The 12,736-nt window shown below is 38.7% G+C and overlaps 1 protein-coding gene across 2 annotated transcripts in view; it reads right to left on the bottom strand.

Annotated features, from left to right (window-relative positions):
- tuft1a (tuftelin 1a) overlaps positions 1-12,736 on the bottom strand; it is a 62,670-nt gene that overhangs the window by 6,219 nt on the left and 43,715 nt on the right. For both annotated transcript variants that reach the window (XM_051923282.1, XM_028794040.2), the window contains exons 5-10: positions 10,233-10,304; positions 9,214-9,303; positions 7,813-7,938; positions 2,505-2,728; positions 557-662; positions 361-444 (exon numbers count right to left, since the gene is read on the bottom strand). In XM_051923282.1, the coding sequence (XP_051779242.1) occupies positions 361-444; positions 557-662; positions 2,505-2,728; positions 7,813-7,938; positions 9,214-9,303; positions 10,233-10,304 (702 nt within the window). The remainder of the gene's footprint in view (positions 1-360; positions 445-556; positions 663-2,504; positions 2,729-7,812; positions 7,939-9,213; positions 9,304-10,232; positions 10,305-12,736) is intronic.

Genomic DNA, 12,736 nt, shown 5'->3' with positions numbered 1-12,736 from the left:
AGTTTGGATGTAACATAAAGCGCAAAGGAAAGCAGCAGGCGAATATCCACACTAGATGTATGAAAAGGCCAAACAAAAAACATCATGGAATGAACATCAAACCACATGAGATGATGACCCTAAAAACAATAATGCACTCTCCACTCCCATCCTACAATGTTATTAAAGAACGGAAACAGCAAAAAAAAAAATACTCTGATATGATGACACATTTCCCTCTGCTACTCATATAACCATAAAAGGCCTGAAGTCTGGAAAGAAAATGGCATGACTCATGCTCATCATAGTGATGGTGTAAGGAGCTGCTTATTTTCTTTGAATAAATACATAATGGAAAAGAAAAGCAAGGAGCCAACTGACCTCAGCTTCAAGGAAAGACACCTTCTCCTGTAGGCTCTGAATAAGGGCATCTTTATCTCTGATTAACGTCTTAGAGTTCTGGAGCTAGAAAAACAAATGTAACACACAGTTTGAATATTCACCCAGGCAATTCGTGGACAGTATTTGTTCATGGACAGTATCCATACAAGCAGCCTCCTATGTCAGTTGAGCTTACCTGCTCAATCATGTGCCGCACTTTCCTCTGTTGGCTCTTCAACATGTCATCGAGATGGTGAATTTTCTCCTTCAATGTGGTGACCTCCTTCTCTAGCTGGGCTGACCTGTGCACAACATTAGAGACAATGTAAGTGGCAGTCCATTCCCTATTTCTGAGTGATCTCCATACCAAATGGTGTACCCTGATAGCAGAACCTGCCAAAATTCAACTTCATAAATATGAATATGATCTTATCTTTTGCATAAAGTCTTGAAGCAAATTCTTCTCACATGGTAATTATCTGCACTCCCTTTATAAAAACAACATATATTTACCATTTAAATGTGAAATTAGGCACTATACACAACCCTAAGCAAAGCAGGAAAGAAAATGACTTTTGCACATTGCTTAGACATTCCATATAAAGCTGGGAATTGTTCTCTCCACACCCTTCATCTTGGTTTAGTTTCACTAAGACCTTTTTAAAACTGTTTAGTCAGTAATGTTGAAAATAGAGAAATTAACAGCTATTAATAATGTGGTCACAATGAAACAATGCGTTTTACAAATACACACATGTACCAAAGTTCTTCCTTTATGGCTGAACATTAGCTGCAATTAGATGTTAAAATGATAAATATTAAAATCATAGCAATGAAGAAAAGTTAGCATCAATGCTTCTACTAAAAAAGTATGATGTAATGGTGGTACAACAGAAAAGTAAACTCATAAATCCAAGTGTAGAAGGAACCATAGTGTCCGGTATGATGTTTGGTGCTGGGAGTACAACAGGGTGATGAAGGAAGAAGAGCTCCACGCACCATAATACTGAACCATTTAAGGGGCTGATTTTATTTTGTTTTTATTAATGCTGTGTCAAAATTTCAAAGTATGTTATTGTGAAAAGTCAAGCAAAATGACAACTTTTATTGGCTAACTAAAAAGATTACAATATGCAAGCTTCCGAGGCAACTCAGGCCCCTTCTTCAGGCAAGATGTATGTTATAGAAAGAGTAAGGAAAGTGTGAAATAAACCATGAAAGTAGTTTTTTTTACTTTTCTTTCCAAAACCACAACCTTTATGTAGAAGGCCTAGGTATGTTATAATGTGCCATTATTATTATTTATGGATATAATATAAAACTGGTATAGGGGGGTAGTGGTTGGCACTACTGCTAGTGTCCCGGATTTACATTCGGCACCTAGTGGAGTTTGGATTTTCTCTCCTTGTTTTTGTGGAAACTTAATGCCTGAAACGTGTTATGTGAGGTAAATTGACCCAGTGTGGGTCAGGGTGAGTGAGCTCTACAATAGATGGACAGCCCAGTTCTTGCTTTGCATTTGATGTTACTGGAGTAGACTCAATTCTCCAGTGGTTCTGAATTAGCATAAGTGCACTCTGGAGAATGTTACATGATCCAAATGCGTGTAGAATCCATCTAGAAACCACAGTGGACAGTCAGAGAGCTGAAAGTGCAAGACAACCCAAATACAGGTATCTAAGTAGTCCAATGGTAGAAGCCACCAGATGATAATTTAGAGAATTTCCAAGGCACCTTGATTCAGATAAAAAAAAGTTGATCTGGAAGTGACCCTTGGATGGGGAATAATGGGTACAAGTGATGGGAAAAGCAAAAATGTGAAACATACTCAATGGTTAAACACTTAGGAAGAGGTTTGTATCCTTCTTTGTATTTGATTGCAATCATATTAAAACAGTTAAGTATGTTCTTCTTTTTTTCCACCTTTAAGCTAAAGTGGAGGCACCAAAGCTTCATCTGATATTTGACACTGTTGTGTAACTTGTGTTTACATGAAGCTGCAGGCAGTCATAATCTGCTACTCTCCCCCTCAAGGCAAATCATGTTCTACAAGAACAGCGCACAAAGTTACTTAATGGAGCTTTCACAGATCTAATGTCTACACAAGCATGAACTGTTAAGGGCAGTTTCCTTCCTTTCTTTACCTCTCTTGCTGTGCTGTGCTGTGCTTCCTCAGTGTTTTCATCTCCACCAACTGGTTTTCATGTTCCTTCATCTTGATCAGCAGTGTGTGCTGTTCTTTCTCCATGCTGGAAAGCAGTCTCTGCAGATCATATATCTTTGAGTCTCGTTCGCTAAGACCTTCTTCAGCCAGTTTGAGGGAATCCTGTTTCAGATTCAGTTCTTTTTGGTAATTGGCATTTTTCTCCTAAAATATTTAACAAAGTATTGAAAGGTTAGTCTACCTTTTGGCTTGGGTGAAGTTCATAATTAGAGGTTGGTTACTTTATTCAGCCCACTATCTATTTTCTGAACCTGCTTGCTCCTTGACAGATCCATGGAGATATGGAGCCTATCCCAATGGCATCAGTTTAAGACAGGAACAAGACCTCAGCAGGATAATCCACCCATCACAGAGCACATAGACGCCTGCTATACACACTCGTCTGTGTTCAACATCCAATGGACTGGAGCCCTGTCCTGCTGTTGTTCCCGCCCAATGATTGCTGGGATAGGCTCTAGCAGTCCCAGGGCCCTTCCCTAGATAGGCAGGTTAGGAAGATGGATGGGTGGATAATTACTAATAAAAATGATTTCTTAATAATTACTTAGCTTATTAGAAACCACAGCACTAAGTTCACATCAAATACTCAAGTTCAGGAATTCCAGCATGTCAAGGGCCTGAATGTCTTGGTGCAATGCCATGACTTTTTTTCTCTGTTCTATAAAACAAGTCAATAAAGTCTCACTTTTGATGTATGCTAACAGAAGTGTCCAATTCAAAAGCAATGGATCTGCATGCATTACAATGATAAGGTGATTGCATGTTCCGATACATAAGCCCATTTCATTAGCTAGAACGTCATCCAAAAATTTTGCTGTTAAAGGAGCAGATTGTGGAATTTGGGAAAAACAAAAACAGCAGAGGCACTACCACCCCCTCAGTATTAACAACACTCACGTGGAGAGGCTGGACAGTGTCAGATATCTCAGTGTCCATATCCCAAAGATCTTAACCTCATGGATTTCAAGCTACCCTCCCATTTACTAAAGAACTTCTATACATCCACCTTTGAAAATTTCCTGACAGGAAGTATTACTGCCTGGTTTGGGAACAGCACACAGCGAGACCACCAGGCTTTGCAGTCAGTAGTTTGGTTAGCTGAACGCATCACTGGGTGTGCACTCTTCAACTTCGAGGACATCTACACCAAGCAAAGTTGGACCAGGGCAATGAAAATTATCAATGATATCAGCCATTCCAACAATGGCCACTTTTCTATACTGTGGTCAGGTAGACAGTACTAGACTTCAGACAGACTGAGGAGGAGCTTCCACAATCCACATGCATTTTACAATACAATACAATACAATTTATTTTTTTATGTAGCCCAAAATCACACAAGAAGTGCCGCAATGGGCTTTAACAGGCCCTGCCTCTTGACAGCCCCCCAGCCTTGACTCTTTATGAAGACAAGAAAAAACTCCCAAAAAAACCCTGGTAGGGAAAAAATGGAATAAACCTTGGGAAAGGCAGTGCAAAGACAGACCCCTTTCCAGGTAGGTTGGGTGTGCAGTGGGTGTCAAAAAGAAGGGGGTCAATACAATACAGTACAATACACAGAACAGAACAAATCCTCAGTACAGTATAAAAATAATAATTTTGAATGAAGAAGGTGTCTAGAAATACATGATTGCTCTATTGTTAACTTAAATTAGGTCATTTAAATTATTAAGTTATTTAGTTATTATTCATTATTTATCACATGCTGTATTTATAATTCTAAAAATGCTTTTTCATATTTATAAAGTCGTATATTACTGTTATTGTCCTCTTACATTTTCCTTAAAGGCACAGTCACTGGAGTTGAGCAACTAACCTCTTCACTACATATGATAGATAGATAGATAGATAGATAGATAGATAGATAGATAGATAGATAGATAGATAGATAGATACTTTATTAATCCCAAGGGGAAATTCACATTGCGCAGTATGTATAATTTGTATGTGACAAACAAAATGTGATTTGATTTGATCAGGATTGCTGCTTAAAAAATCAGTATGAACTTCCAAATATGAGGAAAAAGACCTCTATGAAGATAGTGCTACGTGGCTTTTGTTAGAAATGGCTATTACAAGATGATTCAGCTACAGTGCTGATTGTCCTTTATTGAATGGTGAAAGATGAAAACTTTTCCCCTACATTTTTTTTTTACAAGATGATTTCAGACCCAGTCAATTGTAATTGAAATGCCTCAGAATCAACAAGTTGCATCTTGCTTGTTAACTTTTCTCTTCACGTCACTGAATCGTGTTGCTAAGCATTAAGCCTTTATGTATCACCTCCACCCATCCAAGTCGTTTCACCTCATTGGCTGCAAGTGGAATTTGGACACCTTTCAGCATTTAATTGTTTTTCGGTTTGGAACAAAGTTACTAACAGTACTGCATGTGATGAGACATTGTAAACTGTGGTTTCTGAGGCTGTTAGGGCCGTCCCTGGTAGGTGTGTGCTGGGGAAGTTTTTTTAACAAATGCAAACTTGCTGTACCACATCAATTTTTTTTTAAATCATTCTACTTATATAGATAGATATAACTTTTTTTTCCTTGGCTTTTTGTAGAAGCTCAGTAAAAAGATAAGTAAATAAATTAATATATAAATATAATAAAAAATACAAGAATTACTAAGAAAGAAAGAAAACTTCTGACATGGCTAAGGATAAAAAAACAGTCACATTAAGGCATTATATAGACATACAATACTTGTATGATAAATCTAAAACTGCTTAGAAACAGATAAAATTTTTAAAAACAATATTTTAAGGATTAAAATAAATGTTAGTTGAAAAGTAGTCAATTGGGATCAACATTAACACATGGATGGGGCTTTAAAAATGGAAACCTTTACCCTAGGAATACTAAGAAGATCAAGTGCTGCCTCAGGATCAGCAAACATGTCGATAGAAGTAAGAGGCCCTCTTAATATCTAACTTGACTTCCAGCCAATCACCAGACTTTTTTTTAATGTGACTGAATAATTTTGTAAGAATAACCATCAAGGTACAAATATTTGAAGAGCAAGTTTAAAAAAAAAAAGCTTCACTTGGCCTATGAGTCTTGGGTCCATTTTTTATTTAATAAAGCATCAGTTAAACCTAACAAAATTCATGGAAAACTAATAAAGAAACTTCCAAGTAATATCCAGTTGGTTTACTTATACATTTTATATATTATCTACCGTATGTGCTGTAACTGGCAGTTCAAGTTGTAGTTCATGAAGAAAAGATTTTGCTTTTACAATTACTTAAATACTATATTCATTTCATCAGTGACTCTTCCTGAAGAACATTAGAACAATCTGGACGAGAACAGGCAATTCAGCCCAATAAAGCTCGCCAGTCCTATCTACTTAATTCTTCTAAAAAACGTCAAGTCTAGTTTTGAAAGTCCCTAAAGTCCTACCGTCTACCACACTACTTGGTAGCTTATTCCAAGTGTCTATCGTTCTCTGTTAGAAGAAAAACTTCCACATGTTTGTGCAGAATTTACCCTTAAAAAGTGTCCAACTATGTCTCTGTGTCCTTGATGAACTCATTTTAAAGTACAGTCTCGGCACTAATTCTCTTCATAAATTAAAAAAGTTCAATCATGTCACCTCTTAATCTTCTTTTACATAAACTGAAAAGGCTCAGCTCTTTTAATCTTTCCTCTTAACTCATTTCCTGTAGCCCAGGAATCAGCACTCTTCTCTGGAGGAACATATATTCAAAAATGGAAATCACCACATTCCTACACTCCTTTTATTGTCATGATTCATTTTCAGTATTACTTTAAAATATGATCAAAAGGTCTTACAAATAACGTAAGCCTATTGCACTGCGGCACTGTAACTGGCTATTGCAGTATGTGACATTGGCTGTGATCCTCCATAGACTCTTCTTTACATTATTCTAGAACAGTCTAGAAACAGGACTGAACAGAATTATCATATGGAAAACACTTCAGCATCATAGGCCATGGAGACACAGTGTCACATGATTGGACACTGTGTTACTGAGCACTGGACGTTTTTAAGTATTTTTAAATACAAAGTGCCTGAAAGTCCTGTCTTCTTGGAGTATACACAGTACTATTATTTTAACCTTTTTTTTGCAGACTGAAAAACATGGCATGTCTCTTAAGGAAAAAGCTCTTTACACTCCTCATGAAGTAAGTTTTAGTAAAAGTCTACCATTTCACTTCAGCCATGAGGTGCAAAGATGGCTAAATAAAGTTGGTGCATGGGACCATCCAAGTGGCCACTACAAGGCCCAGATCTCCCATTGTTAGATTAGTTTTTCTGGGTTTTCTCTACATTTGCTGCATTAAATAACAGTCCTATGGGCCATGGGAGATCTTAAAAAATATCCATACTGCTTGCTTACAACAGAGCCTTCAGCTTATGTGCACTTAATATATGCAAACGACATGATTCATATCAATTTTCTTTAGTTTTAGTTTTATTGCATGGTTTTTTCAGCGTCATTCAAATATCTGATACTGGACTTATCTTGTACACTGTTACATCAACACTAACATTAGCAACAATATAAAAACATAAGCACTTTGAACTGAGTTTTTGTTCTTGTACTTTCAGATTCCTGTATGTTCCTAATAACATAATGTTCACTTCACTTAGTAAGGTGTAGTGTACATATAATAAATTGAGACTTTGGGAAGTGGAACTTGGAGGGTCTTACCCAGGGTTTATCAAATAAGGACTCTGGACCAAAAGAACTCAGCTATAGTACCTTTTGCTCTGTTTTTCTATGCCTTATACAAACACTTTCACAAGCGTTTACTTTAAAGACACACAAGTTTAAGGCCAAAAATCATGTATCTTTTCTTTTTTTCTGTTTTATTAACTCTCTTGCATACACTTGTCTTGACTTATCTCTACAGGAAGCTGGGTGGCCTGCACTGATTTAAAAATATTTATTTTTATATCAAATATTGGTCCTAGTTGATTAATGGCTCAAAATCAAGAAAGTTCTTCCATCCTTCCCATCAATCCATCCATCCATTTCTTGAACCTCCTTTTCCTGTTTAAGGGTCATAGAGTACTCCAGGCTGTCCCGGCTAGAAGGTAACGTCAACAAAGCAGCAGTCCATCACAGCATGCATTTACATAGTACTGTACACACATCCACACTCCATCACATAATTAACTGACTGTTAATTTGACTCACATGAGGAAATTCAGAGAATAATACTCCTCATGGGCAAAAGCAAAATGAACCACCTCACCTCCAGTTTGGTCCGCTCTGCCTGGTGCCTTTGCTCAGCTTCTTGTAGCTTGCTGTAGTACTGGCTATACAGCTTTTTAGTAAGCTCACGCATCTTGTCCGTTTCCTTCTCGGAATCTTCTCTTTCCTGAGAAAATAAAGCCAGTAATTACAAAAATGGAGAAAATGATGTGAACTCATGTGAACACTGGCAAGCATCCTAAAAAATATGTTCTTCCACTCTTCTGTCAATCCAGCTGCCACCTGTTTATCTAACTATGACATTCAATGTGAACGGTGAGATGTAAACATTCTGAGCAGCGGTAAGTGGCAGGTAGGAATGCACCCAAAATCCATCCACATTGTCCTTTATAAGGCTCTAAAGAGCCACATTGTATTCCAGTAGTTTGCTCGCAGGGCAGGGACTGTCCTCTCAATGGGATTCCACTCTAATACAAAATACTTAGGTACACATCCATTTAGTTTCAATACTCCAACCAGTTTAGGTTGCACATTATTTGGGCATGGCAGGAAATTAGGATTCCTTGCCACTTGGGTATGAGGAGTACAGGTAAAGTTCGCACAGTGACTGGGCTGGGAATTAAGAACATATACCTGGAGCTGAGGAGTAAGTGGCAACTACTGTGCTGCCAGATGAAGTTTATAATACAATATATACCCACTCATTGTCAAGCTTTGATTATAAAGAGTGGGTTTGCAGAAGGTACAATCATCTGCCATGGAATGATTAGCTCAAGAAATTCAATTTCACCATACAAACACACTCAGTATGTCTACAAACAAACAAATCAGTCACCAAAATGCAACATGTTACATTAAAATGTGGAAAAACCGAACTATTTGTGCTTGTGCTGAATGTCTTGTAAGTCCTTGCATACCAGGTGATTGCTAAACCTGTTCCCCCGAGGTGGAGACCACACCTGTTTATAATTACACCCCCTTTCATATTTCTTCTTCTCTGTAACTAAAAAACAGCTGTTGAATTTTCTTAGGAAATTTCAAATGTTGTAACAGAAGAGCTTAACTCCTGTTTTTATGATGCGTTTTCCACACTGTGAGATTGGGTGTTTGTTATCCCTGAAAGTTACTCTGCACCATCTAAGATTTGTTACAGTTTGATCAACAGAAACTTTAAGGAACTGCTATAATGCTGCCCCCATCTAATCAACCAGTAAGCCGTTTGCTACCAGCTCTAACCAATTTGCTACCTGACATGTTCTTGATTGTAAAAGCAGGAAATGTGTCGGATTCACAGAATGTTTAGTTTTAACAAATCAACAGTGAAACATCTTGAAATTTGCTCAAAAAGTAAAGGTGCGTGCTTATTCAGCCTGTTCCTGGCTCCATCATGTCCTGTAAAGGAGTTTCCCAAAAATGAAAATTAATAACGTGAAACCCTCACCGGACTCTCAGGTAACATGGGTGTGGCTCCAAGACCTGTGGGAATGGCAGATGAGTACATTCTTTGTGTTCGGAGACCATCTGAGTCAGGCTGAAATAAAAAAGAGACAGCTGTCAGGCAAACTGTGGCTGACTGTTTCTGAAGCTGAACACCTTATAGTTAACTAATTAATTCTACTTTTGGGTTTATGTTTGATTAGAATTTGGAGACATAAATCTATTTTCTCTCTGTGTCCCAGAATTGGATCAAGTTTGTTTGAAAGTGAATAGTAAATTCAAATATTTAAACTAGTACAGGATCAGAACTTCCTGTGAGTGGGACTGTCAATCTCTTGTTTTAATTGCATTGAAAGGATTTCCCCATTGTGCAACACCCTGATAAGAGACAAATAATAGAATATCATCATATTACTGTTGGGGTGGTTAATTTAAGTCACAAACAAAGTAGTAAACAGAAAACTGATGGTAAAGGTGATACTGTGTTGAGCAACGACTGCGTTAATGATTACTCCAAATCTGTTATTCTGTTTTATGGATTGATTTAACAGCAGACAACATGTGCTCAAGGGAAGACAGATTATCTCAATCTTGCTTTGCCATTTCTGCCATCTCAGTTCCAGATACATGGCTGTGCTGATTACAAAACATACATCTAGCTCCCAGATCTGGTCACCTAGTTACAGCAAGTAAACACATTTTTTAAATAATTATGTATTTTATATATAATCACTGTTTGCTTCAGATCAGCACAGATTAAGTACATGTTCACTTGAAACCCCCTCCAAACCCAGAAATGCAAGGAAACTAATGCTTGCACTGCATATGAACCTCTGTTGCAGGAGCTTTAGTGAATTCACTTCATGGACACAAACAAGGGCACAGCCTTCTAAAACACTGACTGGATCTCCCCAAAAGCAGGCTTAGTCTGTCCATTACCTCCTTTCTCTGTCCTGGGTATATTTTGCACATGTCATTTAGTTTTGTCCCTGAGCATTGGACTGGTAACCAGGAAGCACATACCCTCATGTCTTCATGCTTCAGGCTTGCTCTTGAGGCCATCTGTTGTCTAAGATTCTTCAAACAGTACCTCACCTAAGGAAGTAAAGAATACAACACTAAACAAACATCACTTTTGAACTTAAAAGTAGCTGCTTTCAAGATGATCCTCATCTCCTAGCATTTGAGACAATGCTTAGTATAATTCAACCTTTCCAATATGCTTGGTATGTATATTCTTGTAATTGTTGCACAAACATATCTTGTCATATATTAATATATTAATATTAATATATTAATTTCTACAGATCATGAACTGGTGAAAAACACTGAAATAGAATCTGCCATTTTAGTCATGAACTTTTGATGTTCACACGTCTGAAAAGCAAAGATTAATTAATGCAATAATATTAACCCAACCACAGGGGATGCACAAACCAGTGTGTTTCTTCGTGCCAGTCCCAAGCCAAGATAAATGGGGAGGGTTACGTCAAGAAGGGTGTCCGGTGTAAAATTTTGCCAAACCAATATACGGACAACAATATAAATTTCCATACCGGATCAGTCGAGCCCTGGGTTAACAACGACCGCCACCAGTACTGTTAGTCAACAGGGTGCTGGTAGAAATTGGGCTACTGTTGGCCGAAGAAGAAGAAGGAGAAGAAGAGGGGGGAGATGTGTCCAGAGGCAGGAGGAGGGAGGAAGATAAATAATAGAGTGGAACTGAGAATATGAACTTTGAATGTTGGCAGTATGACTGGTAAGGTGAGAAAGTTAGCAGATATGATGGAGAGAAGGAAGGTTGATATATTGTGCATGCAGGAGACTAAATGGAAGGGGAGTAAGGCCAGGTGGATCGGAGGTGGATTCAAATTGTTCTATCGTGATGTGGATAGAAGGAGAAATGGAGTAGGGGTTATTCTGAAGGAACAGTATGTCATGAGTGTTTTGGAGGTGAAAAGAGTGTCAGACAGAGTAATGATTATGAAGCTGGAAATTGGAGGTGTGATGATGAATGTTGTTAGTGCATATGCCCCGCAAGTTGGGTGTGCGATGGAGGAGAAAGAAGATTTTTGGAGTGATTTGGATGAAGTGATGAACAGTGTACCCAAAGGACAGAAAGTGGTGATTGGAGCAGATTTCAATGGACATTTTGGTGAAGGGAACAGAGGAGACAAGGAGGTGATGGGTAGGTATGGTGTCAAGGAGAGGAATGAAGAAGGTAGTGGATTTTGCCAAAAGGATGAACATGGCTGTGGTGAATACGTATTTTAAGAAGAGGGAGGAACATAGGGTAACGTACAAGAGTGGAGGAAGATGCGCACAGGTAGATTACATCCTATGCAGAAGAGTCAATCTGAAGGAGATTGAAAACTGCAAAGTGGTGGCAGGGGAAAGTGTAGTTAAGCAGCATAGGATGGTGGTCTGTAGGATGACCTTGGAGATCAAGAAGAGGAAGAGAGTGAGGGCAGAGCCAAGGATCAAATGGTGGAATTTGAAAAAGGAAGACTGCAAGGTTGAGTTCAGGGAGGAGGTAAGACAGGCACTGGGTGGCAATGAAGAGTTTACCAGACAGCTGGGAAACTACAGCAGGTGTAGTAAGGGTGACAGCAAGAAGGGTGCTGGGCGTGACATCTGGACAGAGGAAGGAGGAAAAGGAAAACTGGTGGTGGAATGGGGAAGTACAGGAGAGTATACAGAGGAAGAGGATGGCAAAGAAGAAGTGGGATAGTCAGAGAGATGCAGAAAGTAGACAAGAGTACAAGGAGATAAGATGCAAGGTGAAGAGAGAGGTAGCAAAGGCTAAAGAAAAGGCGTATGATGAATTGTATGAGAGGTTGGACACTAAGGAGGGAGAAAAGGACCTGTATTGATTGGCTAGACAGAGGGACCGAGCTGGGAAAGATGTGCAGCAGGTTAGGATAATAAAGGATAAAGATGGAAACGTACTCACAAGCTAGGGGAGTGTGTTGAGCAGATGGAAAGAGTACTTTGAGAGGCTCATGAATGAAGAGAACAAGAGAGAGAAGAGGTTGGATGATGTGGAGATAGTGAATCAGGAAGTGCAATGGATTAGCAAGGAGGAAGTAAGGACAGCTATGAAGAGGATGAAGAATGGAAAAGCCGTTGGTCCAGATGACATACCTGTGGAAGCATGGAGGTAGTTAGGAGAAATGGCAGTGGAGTTTTTAACCAGATTGTTTAATGGAATCTTGGAAAGTGAGAGGATGCCTGAGGAGTGGAGAAGAAGTGTATTGGTGCCGATATTTAAGAATAAGAGGGATGTGTAGGACTATATCTATCTATCTATAGTAACTACAGGGGGGTAAAATTGATGAGCCACAGCATGAAGTTATGGGAAAGAGTAGTGGAAGCTAGGTTAAGAAGGGAGGTGATGATTAGTGAGCAGCAGTATGGTTTCATACCAAGAAAGAGCACCATAGATGCGATGTTTGTTCTGAGGGTGTTGATGAAGAAGTATAGAGAAGGCCAGAAGCAGTTGCATTGCATCTTTGTGGACCTCGAGA

This window comes from Erpetoichthys calabaricus, chromosome 2, assembly GCF_900747795.2.
Source record: "Erpetoichthys calabaricus chromosome 2, fErpCal1.3, whole genome shotgun sequence".
Lineage (NCBI taxonomy): Eukaryota > Metazoa > Chordata > Cladistia > Polypteriformes > Polypteridae > Erpetoichthys > Erpetoichthys calabaricus.
This window is presented reverse-complemented; position numbering and strand designations above follow the sequence as displayed.